The 18,407-nt window shown below is 42.3% G+C and overlaps 1 protein-coding gene across 2 annotated transcripts; it reads right to left on the bottom strand.

The window, feature by feature from the left end:
• Positions 1-251: 251 nt before the first annotated feature.
• dag1 (dystroglycan 1) lies at positions 252-12,035 on the bottom strand. Of its 2 annotated transcripts, XM_037272980.1 has the most exons (4): positions 11,905-12,035; positions 11,696-11,799; positions 5,747-6,280; positions 252-3,990 (listed from the first exon to the last, which is right to left on the bottom strand). In XM_037272980.1, the coding sequence occupies exons 3-4, from the start codon at positions 6,077-6,079 to the stop codon at positions 1,678-1,680; spliced, it is 2,646 nt and encodes an 881-aa protein (XP_037128875.1). In that variant the 5' UTR covers positions 6,080-6,280; positions 11,696-11,799; positions 11,905-12,035; the 3' UTR covers positions 252-1,677. The 2 variants fall into 2 exon arrangements, with proteins under 2 accessions (XP_037128875.1, XP_037128863.1); XM_037272968.1 differs by having other exon boundaries at positions 11,696-12,000.
• Positions 12,036-18,407: the final 6,372 nt, after the last annotated feature.

Here is an 18,407-nt window from a genome sequence, read left to right as displayed (position 1 = left end):
CATTTAACAAGCGGGTTGATGAGCACGTATTAATCTTGTTGAGGCATCTGCAGGAGAAGTGAACAGTCAAGGTGTAATTTCATCTTCCAGATAGGCAGTTAAGACCAAAATTATTGGGTATGGATAATTTTGGGCTTGACTGTAGTCTGGAAGGAAGTCATGTCATAGTTTGACGTCATGAATGCAGTAAAAATATGTACGATTCAACAAAAAGAAAAATAACATCCACAAAGAGTGACAGTAGACAATTATGAGGCTTTACAAATTGTATTACATTTTATTAATATACCTTCATAAAACAAGTTTAAGACTGTATCAAAAACTCAGTAAAAACATTAGATTTTTTTTCTAATGGTGCTATCAGATATGAATTGTACATAATTCACATATGTTGCGATCATATTCAGATGATACTATTTCTTTGTGATGGGCAGGTAAACGTTTTTGCACACTATAAAGTTCATTATGATGATAGAGATCATAAATCTAAGCATACAATTAAAAAATAAAATCATTTCCCCACTGTGACCCTTCGCTTCCCAACTAGGTTGACTGGTAAAAACACGAACATGATGGAGTTCTTTAATTTCACAGGCACACAATTATTTACATCCCCATGTGCGACACCGAGAGGAAAAGCAGAGCACAGCGGTGTTCTCTGCTCCTCATCAACTGAATGCAAGTGTCCACTCCACACTGCTCACAAGTCCAGTTATCACGTTTCACACTGTACGCCCAACTTTGACACGTCATCGCCATGGAGGGTTAACGACTCACAAGCAACACTCGCATTTTACGTTGAACTCTTCTACTTGCAAAAAGATTTGGCGCAACTCAAAACACCTAAGCCAATAAATGCCCCCCAAAAAAATGTGTTTAAAACAAAAAAAATGGTATTGTGTTAAGCCAAACAAACTTCTTCTATTGAGTGTAACATGCTCATGTTACCCTGCAGTGAAGCATTCATTGTTGACCCGACAGCCAGTCGACACCATGGCAACAACACAAAACATCTCAGACGGCAAGTTAAGTGGCACAAAAATAATACGAAGAAAAATAGTGTAATTATTTTGTGACTAATTTAGAAAACTCATTAGAAATACAATTTGTTTCTTATTTGACTTGACTGGTCAATTTTGTTGAAGTGTGGTGCAAGAAGTCATTACTGTCAATAAAAGCAAGAATGAAAAGGGATTGGTTTTATTATTGTGTGTGCGTATCCTTTCAGTTTAGCTTGTGATGTTAAATTCCCCTCCAAAATCTTGGCAAACCAAACTGAGGACACGTACGAGTGATTCGGCTCTCAAACAGCACGCCAAGGGAGAGCCACGGCTCTGCTTCAAGGCCCAATGGGCCTCAGTCTCTCCTGCTCTAGTATTTTCTATACAATAGAAATAGTACATCGTTGAGACAAACTTGACTCTTCTCGGCAAAACAAAGCATTTGGAAACAGTCAAAAGCGACAAACAAAGAGTGTGAGCTCGAGTAATGAAATTACAAAGTGTCTCTTTTGCCTGTTCCAGAAGGAGAACTCTGAATTCTTATTCATGATGGTCAAAATATACGCATGGTTGTCTGCATTTCATTGAAATCCGTGTGTGGAGTTACGTCCGCAGTAGTTTTGAACAAGCATCCCTACAGTGCACCTGAATTCCAAACGGACAGCTCCAGTGGACGTTAGGGAGGCACGTAAGGGGGCGGTGACCTGTAGGAGGTCATGTTCTTAGGGCGGGATCCTTTGCCTTCGATGGGGACGGTGAAAGGTGGCGGCGGCTGGTAAGGAGGCGCGTTGGGATCGTCATCTTGGTACACCGAATACTCTTCCAACAAATCCTGGTTTAGCAGCGTGCTGTGGGGACCTGCCATGTTGGGGTACTCCGGGGGAGGCAGCGGCGGCTTTTCCTCCTGAAGGATGAGAGGGATGCTGGAGGACGGCGGGGACTTGGAATCATCCAGCTCGTCGGCAAATATGATAGGGACTCCTTTTTTGATGAAGGTGGCCTGTTCCTCCATGGTCATCTTCCCTCTGCGCTTCTTCCGGTAGCACACCATGGCGATGATTCCGGCGATTAAAAGCAGGGCCGCCACCACGACCGCGGGGATGACCGTGTGCAGGTAGACGTCGTCGCTGCTTCTACGCCCCGTCCCAGGTGAAGGTGTCACGGGAGGGGTATCGGGGATTGGCGGGACCTCTCCCGGTGGAATGAAAGTGAAGCTTTGACATTTGTTGGCACCGCGAACGGAGATGTTAATGGGTTTGAATTCAGGCTCCATAGCCTTGATAAAGGCTGGTTTGGGTGTCCCTTGCGGATCTGCAATGATGCTGCTGAGAGCTGCGATCTGCTCCTTTGGACAAGAACCCTGCGGGAGGCTGTTGTTGGTCCATTCAACCACGATGGAGCCCTTGGTGATGCCTTGTAGGGTCACTGTGCTGCTATTGCGATCACCAAGAGCATATGCTAACTTTTTTGTCAGAAGAATCTTTTTATGGATATCGCCGCTTAGAGTTTTGGGGTCGCCGTGAAAACGGGCGACGAAAACCACTGAGGGTTTATGGTTCGTTGACCAGTGGTTGACCTGAACCTCAAAGGCATCCATAACACTCCTTCCCCCTTTATCAGTAGCCAACATGAAATACTCGTGTTTGCCCTTGTGCTGCTCCTCGGGAAGTCCGTACAAAAGCTGGATGGTGCTGTTGAATTGAATCCAGGAAGTTTCACCGACTGCCTCTCTAGGGGGATGCTTCAAAGTCAAACGCAACTTGTCGGTTGTGCCGTCTTCTTTGTCGAAGAACGTATCAGGAGGAATCTTCAGCTCAAAGTACGTGCCCACCCACGCGTTGACCTGGTCAATGGGGTTGCGGATCTCTGGCATGCTATTGAGGTCTGGAGCCAAGGGGAGCGAGGTGGTACGCTTTGGTGGTTTCGCTGTGGTGGATTTGGGTTCCCGGGGAGCCGGGGTTGACGTTTTGGGCTTCTTGGGCTTCCTTGTGCTCGAAGGTTTGGGCTTTTTGGTGGTGCTTGGTAGCGTTGGTAAAGCGGTGGCTTCCACAAATGTAGGTCTGGTCATGGTAGGTTGGATGAGGATGGTGCTTGTCGATCCCAAAGCCCTGGTGGGTAGAGGCGGACCCAAAACGGGCGTGTGAGCTATCTGATCTCGGACTCTCATGGTGGGCTTGACGGGAAGGGGTAAAGGACCGCGGACAGGTGGCGCAGAGTGGTCTGTTGCGGGGGCGATCGAGGGTGAAGTGGGGCTGGGGACGACACGAACCGGGGGTTCTGGGTAAGTGGTGGGAGGGAGCAGGGAGGGCACCGGAGTAGGGGTGTTGTACAACTGTCGTTTGACGCGTTTCACCGCGTGAGGCTTTTTGTTGGCGATGTGCCAACCAACCACCGGGTACGCCAGCCTGCCCGACATGGTTCCGTCCTTTGCGGACGACTGGACAATGCTGATGTCTGGAATGTTGCCCTGGTCAAGGGCACAGCCGAGTTTCCATGACAGCAGAACTCCATTCTCCACCACTTTCTTAGCATTCCCGGGTCCCGCCATGAAGGCTGACATGTCAAATAAGCGGTTGTTGACAACAGGGACGACCCTCATGTGCTCAACGGGAACATGTGAGAATCTTCTCATAACAGTCAGTAAAGTGACCCTCTGCTCTGCAACCATCTTTGTCAAGTCGGCATCAAGTATGACAGTGAGGACCGTGACAGGCTCCTCGGGGCCACAAGTGAAAGGCTGCAAGCCACTCAGATCAGACTGCAGTGCGAGCAGGGACGGTTCGGTGTCTGCTCGCTCCTCGGGGTAAACTTCAATCGAAAAGACCGTTGTGGGAAACTCTCGGTTGCCGGTCTTGTCATTTGTGTCTCGTCCAGACACAGCAATGTGGTACACACCTTTATCTAGCTCTAGGGCCAGGCCTCTCAGAATGCAGCTCTCTTTGTCCCAATAGAGCCATTGCGGTAAAGCCGTCTGCCCCATCTCAGTAAGCTGAAGAAAAAAGAAAAAGTCAATGCAATTACTCAACCGATCGAGGATTGCGCTAATTCCAGTTTTCATATATGGAGACACAAATACACGATTTTCTTATTAACCAATGTGACACAGGGTAAGAGTTATGCTTTTACCACTTACTGTATTAATCAAATGTGGCAAAAGCCTCAAGCCATGCTACTGCACTCTAATTTAGGTTAATACCCTTTGTAATGTGGCTTGGAACAAATGACATCATAGTCAACACACCATTCTTATACACATAAAAAAATTGCAAACGTTTGTCAAAAGTGGAAGGAGGGAAATATAATCATTGCAATAGTGGGAGACATTTGCATCAATTCCATTTTGGCCTGCTCGGTCCTTTACTGTGGACTGAAATTGAACGTCATGACCAAACCCTGAAAACAGCTGAACATGTTCACAAAGCGGGCCCGATGCCACACTGACGTCATTTCCAGGTGACAGAAAAGAGCGGTGTAGGATAATATGGTAGTGCCTGGAGAATAATGTAAACACAATAAATAGTCTTAATTTTTATTCCACAAATGCAAAATTAAATTTGAATAATTGCTGCGTTTGTGATTATGAGCACCAATAGTAGTAATTTTGACAAATATTGGCCTTTTTTTTTTAATCCGGCAGCCGATAAGAAATCAGTTTTGACGTTTTGGCTCTGATAGGGTGACTAATTGTGAATGAATTTCACTGTGCAGAGCTAGCGTATTGTTACTGTGCATATGACAAATTTTAATCTTGAGTAGGGATGAACCGTTACTGCATTTGCAATATAATTGCGATTTGATAAAAGGCAATTTGTTCATCGCAAAGGCAACAATTGACTAGCCATTGGGAGTTCAGAGCACTGTAATTAAAGTCTGCCCGGGTAGGGGGACATGATTTTCAATGGGTTTTCCGTCCACGAAAGATTGAGGGAAGTATCTAACATGTTTAATAGTTGTTTTAAAAAAAATAAAAATAAAAAATCACTGCGTTATGTATTTTGTGTTGTTCAGGCTGCCATCATGTTGTTGCACGTAGCAGTGTGGCTAATAAATAGTGTCATGGCTGAAGAGCTGTTATGTGCGAGTGAGCCACCACGACTGATGTGTAGCTCCCACGTCAAATAAAAAGGATGACTTTGACCAATCAAACACTTCATCCAGTCAAATGGTTTGATAATAGAAGCACCCTTCTAAATAGTCAGCCGTCGTGTGTTAATATTAATACGTCTACGGGATCATGTTGCATCGTCCGATTTCATGAATGAAATTCAAGACGGACGAAATGATATTCCTCTTCATGTGCTTGTGTGTTCGCCATGAGAAGTATAATCTTATTTTACCTACACTTAACGTGTCATCTTACTGACTGGAGATCGGTGCGTTTAATTTTTTATATACGTACATTTTATTTATTGATGTAGATAAGTTTAGAGTTTAAGAAGTGTAGTCCATATGTAATGTTTCATGAAACATTCATTTGGATATGTTAAACTGGTGAAGCCACAGATTTGCTTGCATAATTATTGTACTCTGCGGCTAACTTTGCTTTCATACTGATTTACAGTATTGTAAGACTTCCACTGCTCAAGAGAAAAAATATCTAAAAAGCTGTTTAATGAGCTTGTATTTTTCACAGTTTTCAATCCTATGTACCATATCTTTCAGTCTCCTTCACTAATGTATCGTTCCTGACCAAAACATATCAGTCAAAGTCTAAATAAGACTGAATTCATATTCTGTTCACTTACGTGGAGATCACAGCTGGCGTTTTCAGGTACCGGTGGAATCCTCAGCTGGAACACCTGGCCCACAATGGCTGAGGAGTCTGGGATGCCCGTCTGCACACCACCGTCGTTCACAGAGGACTCCGGCGTTGCCATGGCTGCGGCAGCAGACTGGAGCTCGGGGAGCACGGAAGACTGCATGGAAGCCTCCAGTTCAATGGTGAACCTCTCCACCAGCGCATCCCGCTCTTCCGCTGCAGCACCCAGGACCGTGGCTATCAGAAGCCCCATTACCAGCGAGGTGGTCCTGCACATCCTGGCTTTCCCACCACCCATGTCGCCCATTTTATAGTGCATAGCAGTAGGCCCTTGAGCTGCCTAACAGATGCCTAGGAACCACTTAAGAGGCCACATGCACTGAAGTCAGTCTGATGATACGCTTTAGGTCAGATTCCCTTGTTATTGGCCGTGCTCACTGCTTGTGTTCTTCCTTTTGTTGTCCTCTGGGATCCATCAAGAGAGGTCTATGGCAGCTGGTTAGGCGGCCATGCCAGGCAGCTACAAGAGAAGACAAACAAACATGACTTTGCGGAGGGAAAGAAAACCAACATGAAAATAAAACATTGGTGCAAACATACAAACATGACTACATCATTATAATATGCTAATCATTAGGGATGAATAGCTTTCACATTTGAACCGGTGCAATACCAATTCCCAGTACCAGGGAATCCATACATGTCATACCTGTCTACCACACCTGTTTTTGGGTCCTTTGTGCATGCGAGGGTTTTTGGTGGTAATTTGTTGACAACGAAATCAATGAGAAAAAATCTCAATTCAACATTTCCTTTTTTTTTTTTATATCTAAACATTAACAAAAAAGCATGAATCTAAAGTGAGCAAAAAATGGAGTATACAAATAAAGGTATAATAACTTTACAACTTAACAAATAAAGTACACAAAGTGTGACAGAAGCAAAGTTATTTTTTAAAGGACTGCACTAAACAATGAACTGCACAGGAATACAAAAAAAGTTAATAAATCGCATTAGTGTTCTTTAGATGTGTTTTTTTTTTAAGAACATTGGTCTGCTGCACGCCACATGAGGCGTTCAAACAACTTGGACCGGACCATACAAAATACGTATATATACGTATTAACATAGTATATTTAAAAAATTTAAGTTGGAAATAACTTGAATAAAAAAAGGCAATAATTGGGATCAAATGAATCACTTGAACGTCTCCAATGGGGTCAATAGATTTGGGCCACATACATTCGTAGTTTCACCCACAGTCACATATGTAATAAATATGGTTAAGTATTTATTCCCAAACCGATGGATGAGAGCAAGGAGTGTTGCCAGCCGCGGCATCCTCCGTCATAGCCATCAGTGCGGGGAACCTGGGCTTCTCGCCCATAACTGCCCGGCGCCAGCACCCAAAAAAATCTATCGCCCAATGTGGAATCAAAGCATGCTGAGAATTGTGCTGCTTCGTGAGTGTTTCAATGTACTTTGTAGACTGCATTTGTGAGGTCTGGCGGTGAGCCGACGCACATGCGGTCAACCCGGAAATGTATTTTTAGAGCGTGTATGAAAGCGTGTGTGAGTGGGTGACGTGATGTCATGACGTTGGTGTGGGCCATGGATAATACTCAACTGCTGCGTAGTAGGTTTCCTTGCATGCAATATTTCTTTTTGGGCTGTAAATAATCTCATTGAATATGTAACGTTTGCTATCCCAACCACTAATACTGAAAAGAAAAAAACAGTTCCAGACCTGATAGGGTGTTTATTTTTTTTTTCTGGGATTTATAGCTTGTTTGAAGAAATTCTTGCAGGAATTTATGCTAACTCGAGGGTTCCAGGACCGCTTCTGACATGGGCACCACTCAAAAACGTTTCAGGTCAGACCCTGGCTGGAGTCTATCCCAGGGAAAGGCAGACAACACCCACAACTACTCATGTTCCTTCTAGCAATATAATAAAAGAAAACAAACTCCACCCATGTGGACAGTTAGACTGCACTCTGCGCTAGACTTGCGCCCAGAACAAAAAGAAGGCCCGATGTGTTTTAAGGTTGTTTAAAACTGAGTGTAAAGCTGAATTAAACAAACTCCCATCCCTAACACACTATTTTGATTGTTGTGAGGTTAGGATTTCTCTGCTAAAGAGTATGATGTTGAGCACGTTTTGAGACGAGCTGACCCAATCACTGGTACAGCGTTGGGTCTGGCTTGCTAGGCTAATTATTCCTAGAAGCCTATCTACATTAATATATTAGCAATTTTGCGTTGTCGTGTTGTCCCAAAAATAAAACCCATTCGTTTTCTTGTGGAAGTTAATGCACCTTAATTCTTGGGGGGGGAAAAAAACTATAATAAGAAATAAAGCAAATTCCAGAAGGTAAAAGCAAAAACAAAAAGCAAAAATTGCTTGGGATAAGGTCATCATTAATTTGCTTTGAGTGAAGTGAAGGGGGGAATAAATTAAAACTGGAAATGGCATTTTAATGAGATTTTATTTCTACCCAGCACTAGAAAAAAAAAAAGTATAAGCTTTTTTTTCTTTTTTAATAAATCCTAATAATGGAGGTATATCAGTGTGCCAACAATCCTACAAAGTTAAACAATCTTCTCTCCTTGAGCAAGGATACACATTTAGGGCATTTTGAACGGAACAAGTCAATTTGGCTGTTAAGCCAAGGTGTGGCATTTGTCATAGATCAAATTACAAAGACTTGTTACCCTGAGGTTCCAAGAGGAGGAAATAAGGCATGGGTCAACCTGATACCAAAAAAAAAAAAAAAAAAAATCTGACATTTGTTTTAACAGTCAACATTGATTGTATAGTGTGAGGAAAAAAAATTGCATTTCATTTATTTCTATGGGGGGAGTAAACAATGCCCCACATTCTTTGGAGGGCTAAACAGATAGTATTGAGACCACCATTTTCTGCTCATGTCCAAACAGGTCTACAACCGGAAAACCTTGCATGTTACAGCAAGTTAGTTGCACAGCACAGTCATGGCATTCTCCACAGCAAGTTCAGGGAAATTCCCAGTCATTATGTACACACACACACACAAAAAAAGACATTCCTCCACACATATAATAACCAATATCTTCAAAAAACTTGTTCTGAATCTAAACCTCTGGTTGAATTCATGTCTGCTTTCTTTCATGTCAAATACATTTGCATAAAAATAGGTTTTGCCCATAGGCTTGGTTTTACTTCGAATGAGCACTACGCCTCACTTCGGGCCATTAACACACACACACACACACACACAGCAAACAATCTGAGCATCAAAGTAAGCGCTCCACAATGTGGCCTAGATTCCATCCTGTTAACTCACAGTGAGCAATAGCCACCACAAGCCACAAACCCTCACACCCAATTTTGCAGTGCTGATTTGCACTTTTATAACTTTATATTCTAATGTGTAATAGAACAAAAATGTAAATGAAACAGATGGACTGATAACCATTGCCTGCTGTCCCATGGACACAACATTACGTTAATACAGCTGCACCATGTAATGAAAGGGCCCTAATAAGTGGCGTAAACGGCAGACATAAAATACACATGTTTTTTCAATAAACCATAGCTAATTGAAAAAACATTGACACAAAAATGTCCTTCACTGTTGTCTTTGTCAGTTTATTTGATAACGAAGCTTTCCGGGTCTTTTCCCCCCCTCCCGTGCATTTATTCAGGCATAACCAGTTTTATGGCTGCTGGTGCGCCATGCAGCACAATGAGACTCAATAAGTCATCTGGGGATTGAAGTTCACTAACTATCACCTTAAGAGTGAGGCTCTGGGGCAGACCCTTTCCCTCAACTCGCTCACCACGAAAGCAAGGGCGCTCCTTTTTGGACTCATGTATACAACTATTGATCTACTGTACAGCTCTGACTATGACCCTGTCACAGATACTATTAGAGTAAGAAGCTTAGATTAGAAACTGGTACAACAGTACAAGTGGAAGACTTCAAGATCTGATCTGTAGCCATCTGAGAAATTTGCACTTGGCAGCAAGGAAAGGAGATCAAGACTGTCCCTAGCTGTACTGGACTTGCCACATTTATTCAACATGCAAGTAGTACTTGAATTTGTTATGCTTACAATTATGTAAAGAAGGCTATGGAAGAGAAAACAAACCCCCGACAAAATGTGTCACATTAATGGATGTGATGCATTTAACCTACTTGTGATTAAAAACAGTGGTTACAAGGCTTTACAGAATCCGGCTCACTGATCAGCGAGTTTAATACAAAAAATTTAGCCGATCTATTTAAACAACCAAATCAGTGTCAAATCTAGTAGTTACAAAATACAAAGAAAAATAATCGAGATTATCATTTTGGTCATAATTGCGCAGTCCTGTATGAGCTCATTCAAAAAAATAATGGTAAAATAGTGCGTCATTATCACCATGACAATCTTTAGCTCTGGACCTTTGGTGCAAAACAGTATTAAAACATGCTAGCAGTGTTGCCCAAAATGTCCCCAGGGAAAAGCTAAAGCTCACATGAATGAAGATCTACTTCTTATTCTACGCTTATTAAAATCTCATTTTAAACATCAGACAAGTTTGATGTATGGTAAACACAACAGTGGCAGATTAGTTTCTAGGTTTAAGACCTGCTCGAGTGGGAGTGGGGGGGGTGAAGCAAATCAGTTACACCACAGCGGCATTCTTGCGGTATGTCGTTCAAAGGGTAGTTAAAAATTAAAAACTATCACAAATAATTAAATCTCGGATGCACAGTTGGCGCTCAGGGCCAACTGAATTGACGTGGCACATGCAGCAGCCTCTCCAAAGAGCCTGAGCTGAATAACAAACTTCCACAAGACAAGCCCGCATGCTCCTCCACACTGTCCAGCAAAGTAAGAGAGCATGAGGTTAAAAAAAGAAAAGATAAACCACCAGTGCTTGGCGATAAGACGAATATTCTGGGAAAGGACCCCATGATTATGCGCAGCCTGGCAAAACCCTGGGAAATCCTTTAAACATTAATCTGAAAACTAGCTGTGATTATGAATCATCCTGTTAACGAGCTTAAACCCCCAAACTGCAGCTAGCAGACCCAAATGGGGGCTGTGGAGATACAAACATGAGAATCAAGAACAATTCACAATATAAATCCCTCAACGTGTAATAATATCCAAGGAGGCCCAGTGGTTAGTAGAAACAAACGCTGTTTTGGAGTTGATTTTTGAAAAATGCGTGATTCTGCTTTGCATTCTGACTTCTTCTTTTTTAGTAATTCCAGTCAGATCGGTTCAGTTGTTTCCCTTTCTTGCATGCCGGCTCAAGAGTGTGTTCATACTAGGCCCGTGTCGTTTGCCCTAGGTCCGACTACAATCTCATTTCGGGCCTCTTATAAATCATATGTCCAAATTTGAATTCCCGATGATGTTGTGACACGCTGCGTGTGCGTCATTATTTGAGCGAACGTTGTTATAGAGTCCAAATTGGGGCAAAAAATGCGAGCGCGGTCCAGCGCTTTTGCAGACTATGTTCCGCAGCTGGCCGAAGCTAGCAGACGTGCACCTGTTTTTATTCTAAGCGGATGAGGTGCGAGCAGAGCAGCGAGCCGCTGCTGCCTTCATCCGACCCGCACATCGGCGTACAAACGCATCCAGGCGACGGCCGAATGTGCCGCTTTGCCCCTCACATACGTGTCCGTGGGCAATGTGGAGGAGAAAAGGCCGAGGTAGCGTCATCAAAGTGGAGCGGAGCGAACTGAGCGGTCGTTGTCTCGCGAGTGTTGCTAACTAGCAGGCTAACGCCGAGAGAATAATTACTGTGATCAATGTCACGTTTATCCTTCCCGTTTGAAGGAGAATGCGCTTTGTTACGCGTGATAACGAAATGCACCAAACATAATCACAAGTGTGCATTTTTCTTTCCAAAGTGTGACATGCAAAAGAGTGGCACAAGCAAAATGTGTACTGACCTTGTTAGCGAGCTAACGTTAGCTACCTCGCGCCGTAATGTCTCCTCCCCGATCGAGCCTGCACGAAACGCCGCTGAGGTTTCCAAATGGCCATCAAAAGTGAGCTTTACCCCGCAAACGAATAGACAGTATGCGGTCACAATGATGTGTGGGCTCAGCGAAGCAGCTGATGATGTGTGCGCGCTTAGGTTCATAAATAGACGGCCCACCGCTATGTATCGTGATGAGGTCGCTGGCAACCCCTCCCTGGCTGCCTGGCTGCCTGACTCCCCCCGTCCGTCAGTCCTCCTACTGGGCACCAGGCAGGTTGAGGAGGCCACTGAGGAGCCAGGCGGCAGTGGCTCCTCCCTCTCTGGAGGTAACTTGAACATTCAGGTGAACCTCACTTCCAACATTTCACACTTTCACTGTTTCCCTTACCGCATCAGTAGTCACAGACAATGATGTAGACCTGGTTAATTTTACAAAGCACCTTATTAGTATCTAGAAGCTGTTTCAACACAAGAACAATAAAATGAGAGGAACCTTCATGTCCTCACCGTCCTAAAATAATCATCACCCAAGTCATATTTCGACCTATGATTCAGTTTGGATCATCTTTTCTATTAAAAAAAAAAAAAAAAAAAAGGCTTGTTATTGTTAGTATTAAGGGGGATGGAAGGGTTAAGGTTGTTAGGGTTTTAAGGTTAGTGTTGTTAAGGTTAAGGTAAGGGTTGTTAGGGTTAAGTCAGGGCGTGGCGTTCGGGGTTGGTGTTTGGGGACTTTCCATTGTCTTGGGTCATAATTTTTGGAAGGTGAAAATAAACCAACAATAATAATTAATGCTCCACTGCCTTCAGTAACACTGGTCAACAAAGTTTAACTTTAAAAAAAAATCTAAAATGCAAATAAACGCCACATAAAGTTTTTGTGCTGATTCCGAGTAGGCCGTATTTCTGTTGCACATGGCAATTTCAAAATAATCTAACGGTAATATTGGACCCAAAAATAGTGAAAGAAACAAGGTGGTGAGTTTGGAGTTCAATCAAAGTAAATTAATTTATAGGAACCAAAAAGGTCAAAACAAGGTACTTTAACCATCAAAAGTCCCAAATCATCATGAACAAAGTGACTAAACAAAGACTATAGGAAAACTGTTTGGCTTAGCTTGAACATGGAGTGATAAACAAACGGGAATTAGACGACGTAGCAAGGACAATGAACCGTTAAGGGCTGAAAGAAAACAGCAAACTAAATACAAACAAACTGATGAGACAACACAAAGCGTTCGAGGGAGGTGATTGGGTAACATTAAGGAGCACAGACAGATACAATAACCCAACGAAACAGACACACTCAAAGGGGCTCAAGAAAAGCAACAATATTTGTACAAGAGTTTTTTTATGTCTGCAACCTCGAAATGTCTGGAACCAAATTTCCATTTAAATTTGCTTCACCCTAGAGACATTTGACCAACCATATAAAATATCAGAATTTGAAATAATTGCTGCAGCAGCCACTTGAAAGGAGAGAATGATTTTATCCGAAACTAAATTCCAAGTACTCAACAAGCATTTTGTGTTTTTTTTCCCCATCAACCAAGTCTTAAAATCCATCTGATACATTTTAATGAAGTGTCCTTATAGACACAATCTCACGTTATTGCCACACACAAATAATTTTGTTTGACTCTCAAGGTCTGAGTCTTAAGCAAGTGTGCTCTTACTTTTTTTTTCATTTCTTTTATTAGATATAGAGTTTATTTTCTTTTATCACGGGTACATATGAAAGAGATTTTAGAAAAAGTTTGCTTTTAGTATCTTACAGAAGATATGTGCTGAATAAAAAGATATGTGAGATGCTAATGCAAATACCCAATCATAATAACCTTCTATGACACGTTTTAACTTACTACGTTTGCATTAATTCCAACAAACTTCTGAAGTGACTTTTCTGCTCTCTCACAGACACTCAAATGTGTATCTAAATATAAAGTTGATAAATGTCATTGACAGAACTGCTTTTGATGCCATTTTTGGCTTGTTGGGCATATGCTGTAGGCTTTTCAAGGTAGCAACTGTAAAATGGGCTGTGAAATCTTGTATTGTGTCTTCCACGTTCACCGCTCTCAGGGCCATTCTGTGCAGTCAAGGACCATTTGAGGTCTAAAGGTTATATTTGTTTAAAGAGCCATATCTGAATTATGACATTTTTTCCCATGCATGTGCAAAACCGAGAAATCTGTGATTCCCCAATAAAACATTACAGCATCAATTTCTGATTTCTACAGAAATAATGTAACACAAATTTAAAACAGCCATAAACCTTGCTGTCATTCCAAACATCATGTATGTTTCTTTCTAAAGTCATTTTTTTTGCTGGCCCGGAGTCTGCTTCAGCTGAAACAGGTGATCCTTTCCTCTGATAATCTTCAGCATTCTTCTCCCTGATCTGTGATAACTTGATGGTCTGGATAAAGTCGAACGTTCGTCAGGCCGATTGGTACATCCAAAAACACAGCAGGATATGACCATTTTCACCAGACGGTCAATATGGTCGTGTAGCTAGGTAGAGGCGGACAACTCTGCACCATCAATAAGCTGGAATGTGTCCAATTATCTGGCTCCTTCTCGTGATCCAAGTCCTTCAACTGTATGCCCGCGGGTCTGTCGTACATTTAGATGAGCTTTTCCGCAGTCTGCGACTTTTATCCATTGGAAAATCTTCCTTGTTTAGTATTGTTCTGCGCAGTGCTTACAGCCTAATGTTCCCAAGATGGCGGCCGCCCGAATGATGATGCAGCGTGCATCTTAACATGTAGTCATTTTACAACTTAAGGCACAGCTAAATAACACTGCAGAACAACACCAAACTCCATCATCTCCTTCGTCTTGATTAAAAGAACTTGATTAGTGGTGCTTCACATCACTGCTTTCCATCATCAGGTTGCAAAGCATTCCTTGTGTGTAATTTTCACCACCCTGATGACTTGTCTTTTTTTTCTCTTTTAAGTTAGAAGAAAAACATCCAAAGAAGGAGATGTTTTCTTGTTGGAGGCTCTGCGAGCTTTCGCATGAGTGCTTGTAATATGCTGCATTGTAATGGGTTTAAATGGGACACGAGCTCCATCGGGAACAATGCTCGGGAAAAGGAAGTTGAAAAGACTGACAGCTGAAGAAGAGGCAAAGCGCCGCATTAAAACCTTAAAATGGAACCGCAAATGTCATTAGGGTGACAAATACAGTGCAAATGGTCCTTCTCATTATGTGCTTATGCGCAAGCAAATGATTAGATGTTGCTTATTCCGCAGAAGAATATGTGGTGCCGTTTATGTGATGGCATCATCATCATCCATTCTGACAAACTGAATTCATGGCAGCAACGAAAAGGCTTTGGTACAGTAATAAAAATCCTTGGCAAACATGATTAGGATTTCAAGATGGAGAAACAGAGCTTGTCTGTTGTCGTTCACAAACCTGCCAATCATCGGAATCCCTCTGACTTTTTGTTCACCCCTGCGAGGCGACAGTATGAAGTGGAGAACCAGCGTTTCATATTCGCATATATACTACAGAGAATTGATTTTCAGTTGTACGTATCTATTTTAAATGAAAGGGTGCCGTTGACGAAACGTACAGAAATAATTAGAATTTTGCATTAAATTTACAATTCACCCTTGAATGGGTTAAAAACAACCCAATTGGGGTTGAAAAATGACTCAATACAACCCATTTTTTGTACAAAACTAATTAGGGTGTGTTTTTTGCAAAACAATCCAAAGTTGGATCACATTGACCCAACTTCCTGGGTCGGTCCAATTTTTAACCCTTCAGTTTTAAGGGTTTATATATAATTTTGAGACATAAGACATTAAATATCATATTGGAATAAAAAATACACATTTTTAACAACCACAACCTACACGGATAATAGTTCTATTTTGAGCATGAATGAGGAATATTAGCTTTTGAATTTTTGGGATGTGTATAACAAGCGTGTAAATTATTACATTATGTTCCTCAATTATTGCTCGGAATCTGTCACTACATGGGCAGCTGTGGCTCACTTTCATATTTGGCGTGTTTGGTCCAAAGTCTGTTTTGGACAAGCTGCTAAGGCTGTAGTTGTTGAGCACATGTGCATAAACAAATCTCCTGTGGATCAAAACGCATCAGCCAAGAAGGTAACAACTAGTATTCCCTAATTTTCACTGTAATACATGCAGGCTGTTTTCCCTCATGAATGTCTCAGCTAGATCTCATTTAGCCAAAACACTCATGCACAAAAACACCTGCAGGCCCGCTAGACCATGATTGCTCCAGCGCAGACGAGCTTTTCAGGCCGTTGCACAATTTGACTCTTGATGTATGAGCAGCACCGAGCGCGGAATGAGAGCAGATTAGGAATCAGCTGACTCCCCACATTTTCTTCCGAGTGACTTATTAGAAAGGTTATTCTGAGCGGTCCGTTGCACCGCTGGAGGGTGCTTGGAGGAGTAGTGAGACCCTCACTAGAGGAAATTTCTCCCTCGTAATGGTATATGACTTTGGACAACTCTTTTCGGCTTCACTTAACAACGCAATGAAAATAACCACTTTTTACTTGTCACATTCCACTTTACTTTCGTCCCGGGAAGGATTTATAATAAGATGCCTCATGCACATAGAGATGACCTCGGTGGTGTACAGATGTCACTCCACCCAGAGGAGCAGTTAAATGTGATGGAGTTCTATTATTTGGTTGTTGGAAGATTTGTTTTTGTGCGCTGTCTGTTTTGTTTTCACTCCCTTGTTATGTTGAGCTGATAAAAGGGCAGGAAGACGGATTTGCTGTGTCGCCCATGTTTGCGCTTGCCACGGGTCATCTGTTCCAGCAGCTCAGCACAAATAAGATATTCCTAGCGGCGCCATCACCTGTGCATGTTTACTCAGACAGCGATTATTGGACAGAAACCTGCATCCTCTTCATGTTCAAGACCCTAGAAAGTGATTTCAGAGATTTGTTTTTGGAAATACCCATACATATACCGACCTCAGAGACCTCAAAGGTAATTCCATGGGGTTGGCCATTGTCATGTATCACTGACCAGAGTCAGATTAAACTTTTGCAAGCGAAACATGTGGCTCTTAAAACCACCTCATGCTGAGTCTAAAGAAAGGTCCCTAATGGCCCATGTGACAAGGGTAATAGTGTTGCTATCAGGAACAAACAGGTCGAGTGACTCTCAAACATATTAAGAGGAGATCAGTAAGTTTAAAAAACATCAGTGTCCACAGGCTGACCCTGCAGCAGAGAGAAAGAAACAATGTGTCTCCGAAGCGCTGGCGCGGGGGAACAGAAACAATGTAGCAGAAGTGCACTCTGACTTGCAGTCTTGGATAAAACGGGTGCCATTAGAGTTTGAAATGGGAAAAATGTGCAATAATTACATACATGTATTTAAAAAAAAAAAAAAAAGATTTATGCAGAATACCAATACTATATGCATGTCATTTTTGTGACGATGTTAGCCATGTTAGCCACTTTGATGTTCAGTTGAGGCCATCTATCAGCAGGTCATTGAACGATATGCTTGTGTTTACTGTATTTGTTTTTTTAGTGCTGGTTCAATAAATTTGTTGTTATTGCACAAGCGGCTGTGCACTAGGGGCGGAACAGTTCACAAAATTCATGTTTTGGGTTAAATTTTGTTTTCAGCCTGTGTTGATTCTTAAAAAACTCAATTATATGTCTTATACAGTTAACTTAAAATGTTTACAGGATTATTATGAATTACAATTTTTTCATTGTATTGTGATATAATAATTATATAGAATTATTATAAACTACTATTTCTTCAATGTATTATGATATAATAATGATATAGAATTATTATGAATGACTTTTTTTCATTGTATTATGATATGCATAATACGGGTCAAGGTGGCTCAGTGGTAGACTAGTTGTCTCCCAACTCAAAGGTTGGGGTGGGGGGGGTTGATCCCCAGCCATTGTGTCCTTCTCAAAGTATCCTTGAGCAAGACACTGACGCAACCCACAGTTGCACTGAGCCCATAAAAACACAATGTAGCATTGACAGAGCGCATGGCTTCCTCCCCCATGGCAGCATCCATTTTTGTGCCTCCATTCACTAGATTTAAACTAATACTCAAAGTCCAACTTTTTCTTCTGTAGAGTGGTGGTTAGCGCTCAGCTGTAATGAAGATAATCGTCACCTTACTCTGTTTGGTACCATATTCATTAATCAGGGAAGATGTCTGGAAGGAATGTGCGTCTCTTTTAAACCACACTGGGTACATTCCCTCGCACTAAATACAGCAGTGAGGACTGACTAATGTTAGGTTCCAGGCACCTCTGCCTCTCATTTCGAGTCAGATAAAACCACGAGGCAAAGGTCAAGGAAGTATTTCTGTCTCCCTTGTTGAAGAGCTATTCTCACTATGTACGCGACTGGACTGGTAAAGAATGAGCCAAGGCTGTCCGATGCCCCGGCAACCTCCCATGCATCTCAGTGCTACTGCATGTGGGAAGGTGTGAATTGAAAGCAGACGTCAAGTCTCACTTAAAATTCCTAGTCCCAGTCATAACTATGACAAGAGCTGCCCCAGAGGAAAAAATGATCAACACTGAAGGAGGTCCAAACAGCGGCATCCGAAGCTGCCTTTTGTATAGCTCAGTCTATCCGCCCACAAGCCGCTCCAAGGTTGTCTCCTCGTCTCAACTTTGGATCCGT

The sequence above is a fragment of the Syngnathus acus genome, chromosome 2, assembly GCF_901709675.1.
Source record: "Syngnathus acus chromosome 2, fSynAcu1.2, whole genome shotgun sequence".
Taxonomy (NCBI): domain Eukaryota; kingdom Metazoa; phylum Chordata; class Actinopteri; order Syngnathiformes; family Syngnathidae; genus Syngnathus; species Syngnathus acus.
This window is presented reverse-complemented; position numbering and strand designations above follow the sequence as displayed.